Source organism: Cuculus canorus, chromosome 6, assembly GCF_017976375.1.
Source record: "Cuculus canorus isolate bCucCan1 chromosome 6, bCucCan1.pri, whole genome shotgun sequence".
NCBI lineage: Eukaryota > Metazoa > Chordata > Aves > Cuculiformes > Cuculidae > Cuculus > Cuculus canorus.
The window spans coordinates 17940688-17956646 of record NC_071406.1 but is presented as its reverse complement, the minus strand read 5'-3'; the positions used below and the strand labels follow the sequence as shown (position 1 = coordinate 17956646).

At 57.7% G+C, this 15959-nt stretch overlaps 2 protein-coding genes across 3 annotated transcripts; one reads left to right on the top strand and one right to left on the bottom strand.

Moving 5' to 3' along the window:
- The first annotated feature begins 7776 nt into the window (after positions 1 to 7776).
- Positions 7777 to 12658, top strand: LOC104054606 (gap junction gamma-1 protein). Of its 2 annotated transcripts, none has more exons than XM_054069886.1 (3): positions 7777 to 7887; positions 10511 to 11718; positions 11859 to 12658. In XM_054069886.1, exons 2-3 carry the CDS (start codon positions 10536 to 10538, stop codon positions 11864 to 11866), a joined length of 1191 nt encoding a protein of 396 aa, XP_053925861.1. In that variant the 5' UTR covers positions 7777 to 7887; positions 10511 to 10535; the 3' UTR covers positions 11867 to 12658. The 2 variants fall into 2 exon arrangements, with proteins under 2 accessions (XP_053925861.1, XP_053925860.1); XM_054069885.1 differs by lacking the exon at positions 7777 to 7887 and adding an exon at positions 8182 to 8296.
- Positions 12659 to 12768: 110 nt separating this feature from the next.
- INHA (inhibin subunit alpha) lies at positions 12769 to 15658 on the bottom strand. Its single transcript, XM_054070128.1, has 2 exons — positions 15253 to 15658; positions 12769 to 14574 (listed from the first exon to the last, which is right to left on the bottom strand). The coding sequence occupies exons 1-2, from the start codon at positions 15617 to 15619 to the stop codon at positions 13841 to 13843; spliced, it is 1101 nt and encodes a 366-aa protein (XP_053926103.1). The 5' UTR covers positions 15620 to 15658; the 3' UTR covers positions 12769 to 13840.
- Between the last annotated feature and the right edge of the window lie 301 nt (positions 15659 to 15959).

Below are 15959 nucleotides of genomic sequence, written 5' to 3'. Positions count from 1 at the left end.
TGTAATGTCTTTGTACGGTCTTGCATACTAGTTTTGCCACAGCCTCAAGGATTCCCCAACTTCTCAAAGGGTTCAAGCCATTCTCCCCCTCTTGTTCGGGATGGGTGCTAATGAGCGGCTACACAAATCTTCTCCACTTGCCTGGCTCCAAGTATCAGCCAGGGAATGAGGCCCAAATGGGATTAGACTGACAACAGGTACTACTTATGTTGTTCTGTAACAATTGTCCTCAGGTGAGCATCTGGAGGATGTCACCTCAAATACTGTGTTCAGTTTTGGGCCCCTTACTACAGAAAGGACACTGAGGTGCTGGAGCGTGTGCAGAGAAGGGCAGTGAAGCTGGTGAAGGGTCTGGAGCATGAGTCTCATGAGGAGCGGCTGAGGGGACTTGGGTTGTTTTGTGTGGAGAAGAGGAAGCTGAAGGGAGACCTTATTGCCCTTCACAACTACCTGAAAGGAGGTGGTTGTGAGGTGGGTGTTGGTCTCTTCTCCCAAATAACAAGCAATAGGATGAGAGGAAATGGCATCAAGCTGTGGCAAGGGAGGTTTAGATTAGATATTGGGAAAAGTTTCTTTACTGAAAGAGTGGTGAAGCATTGGATCAGGCTGCCCAGGGCGGTGGTGGAGTCTCCTTCCCTGGGGATGTTCAAAAAACACGTATATGTGGCACTTTGGGACATTGATTAGTAGGCACGGTGGTCGTGGGCTGATGGTTGGACTTGATGATTTTAGAGTTCTTTTCCAACTGTTATTATATTGTGGGCTTCCAGCTCCAGCAAGCTGCTTGCTGGCTGTACAGGCCCTCAGCCTTACTGGCTGTACTTGTTTCAGGAGCTGTGGCTCCCAGGACTGTGGAGGTAGGAGGACCTGCCCCCACATTCTTCCTTGTACCAGGCTTTACATTCTCTCAGCCTCTCCTGCACTGAGTTAAATGCAGTTTAAAAAAATGCTGCTGCCTGGCAGAAACTAAAACTAAAACAGCTTTAATGAAATAATAATAAATACTATTAATAAGAAAATAATAACTGGATTCAGGAAAACATTGATTCAGGATCAGGGCAAAAAGACTGACAAGATCCTCACTGGACAGCGGCCATCAAAGAGTGTGCACTCCTGATTCCTCAGTTTTATACTGAGTATGACATATCTGGGATGGAATACTCAGTTGGGCTGTTTGGGGTCACCTGTCCTGCCTGCCTCTCCCTTCAAATGTGACCCTTTTTTGTTCCCTTTCACTTCCAGCACTCCACCAGCTCGAGGATGGCCTTGGTTTCTATTGGAGTAAGTATAAGCAATGGCCTTTCTGCGTATCAGTGTCCCGTGTAATCACTTCTAGAGAGAAGGACTGACTGAAAAACATGCATGACTTAGAACCAGTTTTCTAACTTCAGCTACTTTAGCTCAAAATTGGAACACCTGAGCTTGCTGTGTCACAGAGTCTCTGCAAGCTGCCCTGTGAAGAGCAGGTGGAGATGCTGTGTGTGGTGTTTCCATGCAGCTGAAGCTCCCTGTGCGGGTGAGGGAAATGGACCTGTTACATTAAGGTGCTGCCAGGTGGGATCTGATATCCCAGGCAGGGACCTTTACTAATTGTTGTTTACTCCACAGCAGTGTCTCTGTTCTGCTATGAATGTTCAACCCGCAATTCCAGCACAAGTTTTCAGACTGATGAGCCCTTAGTGACAAAACCTCTATTTTATGTTGAGGTGATCTTGATTTCTTTAGATACATGTTTATCGTTCAGTGTCCTGATGCCTCTTTTCTTTGGCTGGTGAGTATGGTAGCTCTTTGCAACAGTCTCTGTGACATCCAGACTTTTCACATACCCAAAGCTGGTGCCTGTGCCTTCAGTTTCTGTCATCTGCAACACAGCAGTAACTGGGTCCTGCAGCATCCTGCTGCTCCCGTCTCACATGTACAGATAAAGTTTCCCTTCCTGCTCAAACGCAGCTATGCCATCCTCATAGCCTTAGGACAATGGGAAATTCACTTTGTAGTGGTCTGAAGGCCACCTCACAGTGCGCTGTTGGATGCTTTCATAGAATCACTGGACGATTAGACTTTTTCCTGTCACTTCTAGAAACGGTTGAGTTGCTAAAGGCCTGCAGTGGCTCATATTTTTATAGACTTGATTGACAAGATCTATACTGACTCGAGGCAGATGTCACAATGCATTCCGCTTTCTCTCTTCTTCTTAAATGGGCATATAGCTGCTGCTCTCCATTCTTTTGGAGCCATCTCAGACCACAAGCCGAATGAGCTCAGTAGAAGCACTGCTGTCACCTAGCACTTTGTCCAGGGAAAGGAGTCTGAAAGTGCTGAGTCAGTAAAGACTAGCAGAGGTTTTCTGTCTTCATCTTGCCATTTACGGAGCTTGTGTAAATACTTTCTTCTATAGCTGCGTTTTTCTCAAAGCGCCAGAATCAAAACTGGAATTACTGCACCCATTCACTGGTGTATTTTCTGAGTAAGCTGATCCCCTGAGAAAGCCCATCCCTGCAGTTTGGTTTTTCCATCTTGGCCAAGCTTCACCTTTGCTCTGCCGTGCCTGTGTTTGGGTATGTGTTGAGATGCCCGACAAAGTGTGGACTGCCAAAACCAGACATTTCAGCGGTGTGCCTGTTCATAGCTCTTTAAAACTCTCTCATTTGCTTCTGCTCCTTGCCATGCCTCTGTGGGTCTGTGCCCTCAGCTCAGCACCAGCCTCTTCTCTGGTTAACGGCTCCCTGCTCTTGTGCGTTCCTCTGGCTGCCACTGACAGGGAAGCTCACATACACTGCCACAACCTGTCTCCTGCCTCTAAGAAACACTTGATTTGTTTTCCCTTAGGATTTTTTCCTGGTTGTTACTGAGTTAACCCTTTTGTGGTTACTCTGAGATCATAAATGCTTTGCTGTGGGGCTCCTTGCATCAGGTGCAGTGACAGCATTAGCTGGCATTGCATCAGCTGGGTGTGTCCAGGGCTTCCCTGACACACTTCTCCACTCCAGAGCTATAGGCAGCCCCAACTAATGTCTGCATACCAGAGCTAGGGTTGGCAGAAAGATGTGACATCTGTTGAACCAGCTGCAGATGTCTTCTATCTGTCACAGTTTGGGGTAGTCCCCCAGCTGTGCTCTTAGACACTCAATATTCCCCTTTTTTCCCCTTTCCTTTTTTGTATGGACTTGGCTCTAGTGCTCAGCTGATAGCCTGGAGCAAGGCTGGTCTGAATCTCAGCATTTCCCTGCCTGTATCTGCCTGGAGCAGGCTTTTCTCGAGAGGTGTGTAGCTGAAAGGATGCCCAGGCCTGATATGGCCCCAGGATTCTGGAGACAGGCTGCAGGCAGCTGTGAGCTGAGGCTTGCCATTGCCATGAGCCTGAAGTTACCAGCACTACCTTAAGTTGTTGTTCAACTCATCAATGAAAATGATGCCTCATTCATGGGTTTGGCTATTTCAGTGCTTCCTACTCTGTGTGTCTGCTCTCTAAAGCAGTACAGCCTTGAGCATACACTGCTTGTGGGTTAGCTGTCAGCGCCCATGCACTCTGTCTAACTCATGAAGACTTGTCTCTAATCAAACTGGGTAGCCAGAGGAACTGGTCATTTACTTCTAGCAGAACACCCCTGCTGGCCTCATCTCCAGGGACTGGAGATGTAGCAGCAAAAGGCACATGTTACCTGTGGCTCATGGACCTGCCTGGCCAGCTTCATCCCTCCTGTGGGTGCCAAAGCTCCTCACCCAGCTTACGGAGCAATGGCTCAAGTCTCTGTAAACTCCTTCCCTGGGAGCTGCCCTCTACCTTGTCTTGCAGGGGAAGAGCAGCCAATGCAGACTGAGCTTGAGTGCCACGGGTGGTACTGGGGTGCCAGCAAAAGTCAGCACCCTGGAACTTGGAAGGAGGCACGGTGTTTAAGGAATGGGTGGATGAAGTGCTTAGGGACATGGTATAGGGAGTGTTAGGAATGGTTGGACTCGATGATCCAGTGGGTCCTTTCCAACCTGGTGATTCTGTGATTCTGTGAAAGAGACCCCCAGCAGAAGGGGAGTGAGCAGGGACTGTACCGTGTACTTTCCCACTGTGCTGCATAATCCAGCACGAGGGAAAAGGGAAGAGGGCTTTATTTTGAAGCCATCCCAGCCTCCTCTCAGCCTGTGTTAGAGGAGATGGTCATTGCCCTTTCTGCTCCTGTGACAGAGCGTGCCTCTGCCTGTTATCAGAAGTTATTAAGCGAGTCGGGGAGCTGTCCTTTACCAGGACAAACAGTCCCTAATAGAGCTGTATCCTCCCTTTCCTAGCCCCAGATGAGTTATTTAATCCGGGAAGAGGGTGTTTGCTGCTGAGGACGTGCACTGCCCGCCTGTAGCCCTGCTCCAGGCGTGTGGAGCTGGCTTCCTCACCCCTGGCTTGCCCCTTCCTCACCCCACTGCCAAGCACCAGCCAGGCAGGGTCCGCACCGCCCCACAGCAAACATGCTGGGGTGCCCGGCCCTGCCATCTGCTGCACTGCCGCCGTCCCCGGAACCAGAGGCAGTCATAGCAGGACCTAGCCTGTCCTGCCCCATCGATCAGAGCAGGAACCGAGGCAGCTATCAGTGAGTCCTGTGCTCACCCTGACAGCCTGTATCTGGCAGCTGGGTCAGGGTTCAGCAGTGCAGTCCCAGTGGGTGCCTCCATTGTGGCACTGTGGCTGAGCAGCAAGGAAAGACTGCTTGTGGGAGCTCTTGCCCTGTCCCTCCTACACTGTATCACTTGTCCCAGAGTGGGTTTCTCCTTATCTCTGCACCTATGCTTTCCATCAGCCACTGTCTCCTAGATTACATATTCACCTTTCTCTTGCCAGGCTATGCAGCCATGTTGTGCTCCAGCTCTGGGTTCTTGCCCCCAGGCTTAGTGTTTTGAGGCTGATCCTGCTTTTTGCGGTTGGTGACAGTGCCTGTATTTCCTCTGCAAATCTCATCTCTGACCCAGACTCCATAAGGCTGCTGGTCTTGCACATCCTTCCTGCCCACAGTGGGCCCAGGCTCTATCCACGCTTCGTCAGCCGCTGCTGATGTGGGAAGGGGTGATGGTGGGCAACACCCTTTGCCTGGCTGCTTGTGGGTTTGCCACGGCTGAAAGGGCAATGCCTCTGCAGGCGCCTGGGTGTTGCAAGCTCAGGATGGGGGTAGAGCCCAGGGACACACAGAGCACCATTGTGGGGGAAACAGGAGGGTTGGGATGCCAACGGCTGGATGCTGGCAAGCACAGTAATGCCTGGGGTTGTCCCATCGTGGCCTCCGGGCCTGGCCTACTGAGGCAAGTTCTGCCCTCCAACCCAGGCTTGAACTGAGCTGTGCTCATTAAAATGCTGCTGGTGCAGCTGTAGCTGGCCCTGGCCCAATAAGTGGCTTCTTTCTGGGTGCAACGGCCTTCGTTTGCAGTGCCTCAGTGACTCAGGCTCCCCAGTTTAATGTGAGGCTGCTACAGGGGCTTGTTCTTAACGTGCTGAGCGCCAAAGTCAAAGTGTCACATAGGTCCTTCATGCCTGGCAAACTGCTTGGCTGCCTCGAGGTGAAGCCAGACTGGAGGTGAGGCCAGGGGGCACTTGAAAACCAGTATTGGCTGTGGGAAGAGAAAACCCAAGCCTCTTTAACTGTCTGGCAAGAGCATGAGGTTTAACAGGCTGTGTACTGCTTGCACTCCACACCAAGTCCTCCTCAGCCTGCTGGAGTGCAGCCCTCATGCCAGCAGCTCCCTGCTTTGCTCCCACATCTCCACACCACACTTTGGGTGTCACCGGCCCGCAGCCTCAGCCTTCCCTTCCTGGCTCTGCATGCTTCCCTGCATCCTTCCAAAAGCTGGGGTTTCTGTGGTCAGCTTGCTGTCTCCCTGCAACCACCTCTGCTTGTGGCTGCTGGCCTGGAGACTGTACGCAGGGGTTGCTCCTAGAGCTTCTGTTGCTGGATCTACAACATGCATTTCCCCTTCCAGAAATGTTAACGCTGCAGTTGTGTGCATGGGAGCAGGATTCAACAGAAAGTGTTTCTTCATGGCCAAGTCAGATCACTTTCCTTCTGCTGCAGCTCTCACTCCATATGGCTGGGAAGGACCTGGGATGGACCCATCCATGAGCAGGGGGGAAGGAAGAATTGAGCAGAAGAGTCCGAAGTGGAGCCCCTTCCTCTTGTACAGCCACCAGAGCCCATGCTGGGGTGCAGCAATGCTGCTCCAGGGAGTTCCAGTTGCCCTCCTGCGTGAGAGCACTGAGCTTGTGCCAGGCTGCGTGGGCACTGGAGCAGTGCCATGGTGGCACTTGCTGATGTAGGGAAGTGGCAGGGGAAGCGTCAGGGCTCCTGTTACTCAGTGGGCCCAGAATAACCAAAAAACCCACACCGGATGCGGCAACCACGCTTCCCACTCTGATCCTTGCCCCAGCTTACTGCCCTCAGCCCTCCCACAGCTGGTCCCCAGCACTGTCCACAGGAGCTGGGCAGGGGAGGCTGTACCCACCAGTGCCTGGGTACGTGTTTCAGTGATGGAGCACATGTTTCAGTGGGGAGAACATCTCACAGGCTTACGCAGATACCGGCTTCCCCCTGGCTATTCAAGTTGCACAAGGCAGCCTGGATCCCTCCTCGTCCTCACGCAAGGGCACAAGGACAGAGTGCTCTGCACAGGATGTCACAGGCATGGTTGACTCAGTGCAAAGGACTCAGCCCCTACAAAGTCCTCCCAAGCAAATTCTAGCAATGCAGAAAGTGAGTGGCCAGTGTGCTCCGGCAGAAGGATAGGCCATAGCTCCAGAGTGGTGACTCAAAGCCACCACCGCCATTGCTCTGGCTGTTGGGAGAGCAGTGGTAACTCCCTAGGGGCACAGGCACATCTGGAGGTGCTGCATGCTCTGCCTTGGTCCTGTTGCAAAGACCTGGCCTGAGGCACAAGAAGCAGCACAGGCTCCAAAAAAAATTTGTCTCTAACCCAGGCCCCAGGGAGGTAGCAGATGTCTTCGTGGGATGGGTCTAGTTGGCATATTGGGCCCTCTGTTCCCCTCAGAATGGAATTACCTGTGACAATCACCCTCATGTTTTCCTTTACAGTGGCAAACCTAATGTGTGGGACTGACTGATTCTCTCTAGGGAACACCCTGGACGGACCTTCACCTGCATCCTCACGTGCCTGGCCCTCAAGTTCCAGAGCCTCATACCTGTTGTGTAAAGGCAACTGGGAAGGAGAGGGAGAGGTCCCCCTTCACCAGAGGGGATTTGCCTGCAGCCCCGAGTAGGGACCTGTTTCCATTACCCCCATCTCCTAGGTACTCTCTTTCCGCTCAGTGGCAAGAGGGTAGGAGATCCCCAGCTTCTAGTGGACCCTCCATCTGCTGCCTTGGCTTCAGCGACGGACAGCATGTGGTTCCACCAACCTACCTCCCTCAAATGCGAAGCAAGTTCCCACCACACACTAACACTTTGCTCTACATTCCCTATGTGTCTGGGACCATCTTTTCCTGCAGTGCCACCGGGTCTCTCCTTTCTTCCATCCTCGCTCTTGCTCTTCACTGAGAGAGGAAGGCTTTGGTATTCAGAGGGGCAGAAGGTTGCTCTGCAGGAGACTTTCACAGCTCCCCAGTCTCCTGCCAGGACCACCAGTGCTCCTTCCGAAGGTGCTGCTGGACCCCCCGAGGCTGCTGCCCAGCGGTTTGGAGCGCTCCCCGGCCAAGAGCCGAGAGCCGTGCCCCGGAGTCAGGGAGCGAGCGGGGCGCGGGGGGCTCGCGGGGCTCGTGCGGCCGGCGGGCGCGGTGCTCGGGAGGGTTTCGGCCGAGATCCGGGGGAGGCAGCGACCCGCCCGGGGCTGAGTCACCGGGGGCGCGGGACGGGGCGGGACGGGACGACGGCTCCGGGAGAGCGGGGCGGTCAGTGCGGGGCGGTAAGTGTCGGTGCGGGTCAGTATCGGTGCGGGGGGTGTCGGTGTCAGTGCGGGGCAGTCAGAGTGAAGTGGTGTCGGTGCGAGGGTTCGGTCTAGGTGCGGGGGGTGTCGGTGTCGGAGCGGGGCGGTGCCAGTGCTGGAGGGTCTCGGCGCCGGTGCGGGGCGGTGTCGGTGCGGAGCAGTCGGTGCGGGGCAGTCGGTGCGGGGCGATCCCGGAGTGGGGCGTTCGGTGCCGGTGCGGGGAGGTCTCGGTGCGCGGAGACCTCGATGCGGGGCGGTGCCGGTGCGGGGCGGTCGGTGCGCACCGGCGGGCGGGCGCGGGGCGGGGCGGCCCCGGGCCCCTTTGTTCGGCGGGAGGCGGCGCGCTTTGTCCGCCGCCGCCGGCGGGAGCCGCTCGTCCCGGCGCGCCGTGAGTGGGGCCGGGGAGCGGGGCTGGGGGCAGGAGCCGGCACCCCGGGGCGCTGGGGTCGGTGGGGCTGGAGGCTCCGGGTGGGCGGGAGTCAGCGGTGCCGGGATCTCTGGGGAGGCTGGGGATGTGGGTCCCCAGGCTGGATGGGGTCAGCGGGGCTGGGCTGGAATCAGTGGTGCCAGGATTCCTGAGGATGCTGAGGGTTTGGGTCCCCAGGCTGCCGGGCGTCAGCGGGTCAGCTGGCTGAGGTCAGCAGGACGGGGGTCACCGGGTGGGCAGGTGCTGGTGAACCCCAGGGTGAGCTGCCCACTGCTGGGGCCCAGGGGGTCCTGCTGTGGTTTGAGGGGATGGGGGTCCCTGGACAGGGCAGACTGGGGTGATGGGGACTGGGGGCTGCTAGGGCTGGGGGTGTCAGTGTAGGGCCTGGCCAAGGCACGTGGTACTGGTCCTGACTGTGGCTGGAAGACAGCGGGTGGCTTGGCCCCCTCAGCAGGGAGCTGGGGTCTGGCTACCTGCCCTGGAGGGCCCTGCCCGGGGCAGAGGGGAAGGGTGCAGGGAGCTCTGTGTTGCCTCCACCGTGCCCATGGCAGTTCCTGACCCATGCTGTGGTCTGTCACTCCTCGGTGGCCACCACAGCAGTGCCCACGTGTGTATCCTTCCACTTCCCCTGGGCTTGCCAGCTCCTCGGGCTGCCCTCTCGCCTGGTTCCCTTGTCTTGTCCTCTGCTCCAGCCTCTCACCCTGGGGACAGGGCTGTGTGCTGCTGCCACACAAGGGCTAAACGCAGACACGAAGCATCCTACTCGACATGGGGTCCTGAGGGAAAGGATCTCTGCTGAGGAGACAGGGCAGTGGCAAGACCTTCCAGGTGCTCAACCACAGGAGTATGGTGGCCCTGATGGGCTGGGTTTTGGTCCCTGGTGCCAGCTACTGCCACCTCCTGCGGCTCAGCAGTCTCTCTGGGTGCTTGTGCTGGAGACCCTTTTCTGTTCAGGCGAGGTTGCTCGAGGGGCAGGCTGAGCTAAGCCAAAAACATCCTAATTCTGGACAATAGTGGCATGAGTGCAGCAGGGGCCATCGTCCGCAGGGACATGCATAGGCTGGAGGCAATGGGATGGAGCTGACCAGAGACCAGGAGAAGCATGAGGAAGGCTGGGGGCTCTGTGGGGACACATCCCCTCCGCTCGTCCCTGGCAGCCCTGCCATCTGCTGCCCTTGCATCAGCTTGTGCGCAAGCTACTGAAACGGGATGGTGGTGAGGTGTCTCCTTTTGCGTCTTCTCCTTTGGCCCAGAGCTGTAGCGTGGTCCTCGTAATTTCCTTCCTGACCTCCAGTATCAGCTGCTTTGCCAGGACTTTGTGCAATTCCTTGGCTGCCCCACACTGCCCCTTGCCAGCCCTTGCCATTGGGCTGTGGGGTGCTCTGAGCACTGGCCACTGCAGGCTTCAAGGGCTTGTAAGGATTAGTGGGTTGGGGTCCCACAGGAGTCCAGGCACAACTCAGATTTGGTGGAGCAGAGCAATGCTGTATCTCTGCCAGCCCTCGAGAGAGAGCTCTGTGGGGTGCAGAGGACCTGGCTCATGGGTGCCTGGAAGGGGATGTTGTTTGGGGGAGCCCTCTCAGCTGGGGCTCAGGGCTGGCAGCTGCTGTGGGCCAGAGGTGCAGCCGGTGTCCTGCCATGCTGCCTGCATGTTGCCTTCCTCCAGGGGCCGATGGATGCCCATGGGAGGGTGTGGGTGCTGGTGCAGGGTGCGGCGCCAGTTGGGGACCTGCCCAGGACCAGGTAGCAGATGGGAGCCACGGCACCCGGGGGCGGAGGAGACTGTGAGTGTCCCTTCACAGTCCCCAGCTGGTGCTGCCCTGTGCTGCATGTTTACCCTGACTGTGCTGACTCTTCCCCTACACTTGCCTTGCAAGGGACAGGGAAGTTCCAGCCTTTCCCCTGCTCCCCGTGTCCCCTCCACCCACCTGGGAGGGCGGGAGCAGGATGTGGATGGGAGTGCAGGGAGAAGGAACTGGGAGGAGGATGTGCTTTTTTAGAGACTGGTACCTTTGAAGGGCTGTGTTTGTGTGTCTGGTGGGTAACGGGAGGGACGTCAGCACTAGTAGAGGAGCAGGGAGCAGGGCTGGGGTAGCAGCTGGTGGTCTGGGGGGGGGGGCTGCTGAGGTGCATGCGAGTTTGCTTGGTGCCAGATTGCCTGCCTCTTCCCCACAGGATTTGAGCTAACTGCCTGGGCAGGATGAGCTGGAGTTTCCTGACACGGCTCCTGGAGGAGATCAACAACCACTCAACCTTCGTGGGCAAGATCTGGTTGACCGTCCTCATTGTTTTCCGCATCGTGCTGACAGCTGTGGGGGGCGAGTCCATCTACTACGATGAGCAGAGCAAGTTTGTCTGCAACACACAGCAGCCCGGCTGCGAGAATGTCTGCTATGATGCCTTTGCCCCACTATCCCACGTCCGCTTCTGGATCTTTCAGATCATCATGGTGGCCACGCCATCCGTGCTGTACCTGGGCTTTGCAATGCACCGCATCGCCCGCATGCCAGAATCTTCACGGCACCGGGCACCAGCAGCCCGGCGGGCACGCATGCCAGTGGTTCGCCGTGGAGCCGGGCGGGACTATGAGGAGGCGGAGGATGATAACGAAGAAGACCCCATGATCTTTGAGGAGATTGAAGTGGAGAAGGAGAAGAGCCCAGAAGGCACAGAGAAGCATGATGGCCGGCGCCGCATCAAGCAGGATGGGCTGATGCGTGCCTATGTCCTGCACTTGCTGTGCCGCTCGCTGCTGGAGATGGCTTTCCTCTTTGGGCAGTACCTGCTGTACCGCTTCGAGGTGAGCCCCTCCTATGTCTGCAGCCGCAGCCCGTGCCCACACACCGTCGACTGCTTTGTCTCCCGCCCCACTGAGAAGACCATCTTCCTCCTTGTCATGTATGCTGTCAGTGGGCTCTGCCTCTTCCTCAACCTCTGTGAGCTTGTGCACCTTGGCGTGGGGCGGATCCGTGATGCCCTGAGCCAGCCCGACAGCCCAGTGCTTCCAGCTAGCAACAGCCCCCTGCCACAGTACTCCAAGAAAGCCCCTGGTGCACCCCCCACCTACCACTCGCTGAAGAAGGACCCACCACGAGCCCCGCTGCCTGACGGCAAGCTGGACTACCGGGAGAGCCTGGCCCAGGCAGCAGTGGCGGGGCGCTTTGCCCTGGCTGGGGCTCCACCGGTGCATGAGCTGGACCGTCTGCGTGAGCACCTGCGCCTGGCCCAGGAACACCTGGAGGTAGCCTTCCATCTCCAGCCTCCACCACGGCCCCCCAGCCCTGCCCGTAGCAGCAGCCCCGAGGCCAACGGTATTGCTGCCGAGCAGAACCGCCTCAACTTTGCTCATGAGAAGGGGACTGCCGCCTGCGAGAGGACCACGGGTGAGCTGGGAAAGTGGATGATCCATCTGGCTTGGGGGGGGGGGGGTGTGTGTGCTTAACGTGGCCGCTTCTGGGCTCCCCCAGAGAGGGGATCCCGTTGTCCCTGGGGCCGGTGCTAACCTGCCTCTTGCTTTCCACAGGGCTGTGAGTGCCACCAGGGATGAGAGCAGTGTCTGCTGGAGCGGCTGCTGCTGCCACCGTGGGACAGGCAGCTTGCCAGGAGTGCAGGGCAAAGAGTGACACACGTCTGCCCGGCGGTGCTGGCTGGGCAGTCCTGTCCCATTGGGCAGTGCTAGGGATGGGGGCTTTGAGGGACGTTCTTACTTAGTTTTCAAAAAGGGAATATCTTATTTTTGTACATTTTTATAAACTCGTCAACGTGTGCACCCTGGCATTTTTGATACTCTGCTCCCCATCTCTCCTCTGGGCCTGTGCCCCCCATCTCCCATTTTACCCAGTTTTCCTCCTCCCACACCTGTTTCCCACAGCAACTTCTCACACCTCCCCATGCCCTCTCCAGCTCGCTGCCACACGCCACTGTGCCGGGTGCTGTGCATGTGTGGGCTGCACTTGAAGCAGAGGGGACAGAAGGGGTCCTGGTGGCACCACTGCCAGAAAGTGCCGGTGTGGCTGGAGGGGCCATGCTGCACAGCGTCCTGGCACAGGATTGTGAGCTGTGGGGCTGGCCTGCCTGGAAATGTCTGTGCAGAGGGCAGGGGCTGTCCTTCCCACTGCCTCCGCCCTGCTCCTGGCCAGATGCCCTTGGACCAAAGCCCATCCCCTCCTACTCGGGCCATGGGGCCAGGACCCCCTGTGTGGGGCTGGACCCAAGTCCCATGGTGTGGGGACATAGTGCCCCGAGCAGGGCTTGGCCGTGAGCCAGTGGGGCATTTCTCATCATCTCAGCCTGGGCCACACGAAGATTTTTTGTAGCATTGTTTTTTACTCAGAAATTATTGTCTGTTTTATCTTTTTTTTTTTTTTTTTTTTTTAATATCTATATTAGTAAAAACTGGAGACGTTTTGTACTGAATTACTGCGTCCAGTCCTTCGGGAGGAAGGGGTGGGAAGGGAGTCCTGCGCAGCTGGACTGTGGTGGCCGCCTGCCCTGGGACCTCCCTGCTTGGCCCGGGGTGACTCAGTTGTTCCTGCTGTGCGGAGGCGGCTGCAGCCAGGGCAGCCTCCATCGGCCTGGTGGAGCAGAATTGCTCCAGCCACGTTCCTGTGTGGTCCCATCCCTGCCGAGGGCCCCTCTGAGGAACTTTCCTGCGTCTCCCTTTCCAGCTGCTGCCCCCACACCTCCCCTTCCCATTGCAGCTGGGAGCAGAAGGGATGCTGCCCTGCACTCCCCTGCGCCTTGGCTGGGTCAACCCCGCCATGCCATGCTGATTTTGGCCAGCACACCCAGACTCCCACTAAGAAACCCCCAGTTGAAGACGGACCTCGCTAGTAGCACTCGCCCATCCCCTCCATCCTCCTGCCAAAAGTCCCCGGGGAGTTCACTTCCCAGTGCATAACTGCGTGCTGCCTCCGTGGCTGCCTCTGGTGGATGCTGGCATTTCCAGACTGTTTTGGTAAAGGAAACAGGTTTATTTAATTAATCCCCTTAAGCTTTCCAACAGGCTGTGCTGCCAGGAGAGGGCTCGCTTGCACCAGCCACCGTTGCAAGGTCCTGGCATGGGCTCACCCTGGCACATCCCTATCCCTGCCGAGGAAAACCTGGCTCTGCCTCGGAGCACAGCGAGGCTGTTGCACCCTGAGGCAAGAGCGGAATCCCAGTCTTTTTTGAGGGAGGTAAGAGTTGCTCGTGGGGAGAAACTGATCTAAGCTGGTTGCAGACAGCAGGCTGGCTTTATCAGGGGCTGATGCTGCAACTGGTGGCTGTGCCTGCCCCAGCCCTGCCATGCCCTGGCTAGCTCTGGGCTGGGGATGGCCATGGGGCAGGTCTGGCCGCATGCTTGTACTTGGGGCAGCCCGAAACTCCACCTTGCACAGGTGAGGGTGGCACAGCCCAAATATCCTACAGGGTCCCTCTGGTCCCTGTGGCGTGAGGCCAGGGGTCCCCTGGTTGAGTGACTCCTCCTAAGTGGGATCATGGTCTGGGACCGGGCTTCGAGATGCCTTAAACACAGGTACAGTCCTGGGCCAGGATGTTGGGCACTGTCTCATACTTGAAGGAGTACCCACCATCAGAGGTGGTGCGGACACGCAGGGAGCGCATGGTGCCGGGCAGGGCAGCACAGCAGAGCTGCACACCCAGGCGGTGGCTCAGCCCGTGCCCCTCAGCACAGCTCCCATGGCAGTAGTGGAAAACGAAGCTGCTAGGATGCACAATCCAGTTGTCCCAGCCCAGCTCCTCAAAAGAGATGTTGAGGGAAGCCCGGCGGCAGTTGGTATGGGCAGCCAGGTCCTCAGACGGGCGCTGCAGCAGGCTCAGGGCAGCTGGAGACCAGGGCACAGCAGAGCGGCGAGTTCTCTCGCCATGTTTGGCCTGGGTGACGGCCACCAAGAAGGGCATCTTGTCCTGCTCAGCTAGGCAGGGGCAGCTGGGGCAGCGCACCAGGAGCACAAGGAGTGGCTGCGAGAGCTGGGGCAGCAGTGCCGGGGCCAAGTGAAACACTGTCCAGTGTTCTGGTGTCTGCACCACTGTGGCTGTCACTGGCACACGGCCCTGTGGTGACAGGGTCAGCACGTCGGGGGCCGAGTGGTTAGGGGCGGCTGAGGGGCCGGTGTAAAACCAGAGCTGGGCAGAAGTCACTGTGCGGCTCAGGGTGTGCGCTGAGGGCTGGAAGAGATAGGTGAAAATCCCTTCTTCCTCCAGCAGCTTGTCTGGCTGTGTAGGCTCGCAGGGTGTGTCTGTATGTGGGGAAAAGATGCTTAGGGTGCATGCGCAAACTCAAGGAAGGTCCCTGATGCTGGTTAGGATGTGGGATGTTGCAGAGGGTCCCCAGGATGCTGGCAGGGTGCCCTGTTGCCAGTGCAGGCTGCCACAGGGTGTGAGGGAATCAGTATCTAGTGCTATGCAGCAGCCACTACGCTGCGCCCCACAGAAGAGCCCTGCTGTGCCCTAGGCTGGTCCATCGCTGCTGCCCACATCCCCCAGTGTCCTGCCCCATCTCCCAGTGCCATGGCCCATACCTCCTTAACATGCCCTGTCCCACAGCATCCTGCCCTATCCCTTAGTACCCCATCCCACGTCCCAGCATCCTGCCCTGCTTCCTAGCATCCCGCCCTGACTCCTCCGCAGCCCTCCCCATCTCTCTGCATTCCACCAGGCCCAGCCATTTCCCAGTCTTTCAGAACCCTCTTGTGCTGCCTGCTCCTCTCCCTGCCTGTGTCTTGGGCTGCTCTGCCTGTCCCTGCCTGCCATCCCTTCCCAGCTCCTGGCTCTCTGCCACACCTTGCCCATACCTCTTTCCCTTCTCCCACAGACCCACATAGCAGCTCCTCCCTCCATCTTGCTGCATCCCCGCTGTCACACCGCCCACCCTGCTTCGTCCCTCTGCCCTCTTCATCCCACCAGGGTGTTCTCACCTGTGGAAGGGAAGAGGATCACATGGGAAGTGTCTTCCAACTCTTCGGGCTCTACTTCAGCTATTTCAAGGACATCTCTCCGGTGTACCTTCCTCACCTCTTTCTGGGGCTCCTCCTGGAGAGGTGGGGGGTTCAGATGCTCCAGCATCAGAGCTCGCACCTTGGCCAGGATGAGCTGCCGGTCGGCACCAGCACCGGTGCAGCTGGCCAGGGCGGCAGTGGGCAGCAGGGTGGGCAGCAGGTGCAGGAGGAGCAGCATGATGATGGGGCTTGCAGCACGCTGGCAGCTTGAGGGGCTCTGCTGTGGGCTCCTGCTCGCCTGCCCAGCCTGTCTGCCTGCTGCGCTTCCCCTGGGGCAGGGTGGCATTGAGACCTATCTGACACTGACGCAAGCGTCTGCTCGCTGTGAATATTATCTCTGGGCAGCAAAAGTGCTGAGACGTCTGGAATGCAAGGACTGCAAGGACAGTGTGGTCTTGGGGGGGATGGTGCCCAGGCAGGGGAGTGTCGGAGGGTAAGATTTTGCTGGAGCAGTGAGAGTGTGGGGCTGGAGGGGCTGTGCTGCGGGCAGGGTGCTGTCAGGAAGGCTCTCCTGCACTGGCAGGGACAGAGGGGGCACCCAGGGTGAGCTTTGCAGTTGCCAGTGCTGGATGCCCCCCGTGCTGGAAGAGCTGCAAATTTGAGACTTCTGGGGGACAGTGGGAGGT

Coding starts and splice junctions, on each gene's coding strand:
- LOC104054606 (XM_054069886.1), top strand. CDS start 10,536: ATGAGCTGGAGTTTCCTGACACGGCTCCTGGAGGAGATCAACAACCAC.
- INHA (XM_054070128.1), bottom strand. CDS start 15,619: ATGCCACCCTGCCCCAGGGGAAGCGCAGCAGGCAGACAGGCTGGGCAG. Junction 14,575..15,252: donor GATCCTCTTCCCTTCCACAG/GTGAGAACACCC, acceptor CCCCACATACAG/ACACACCCTGCGAGCCTACA.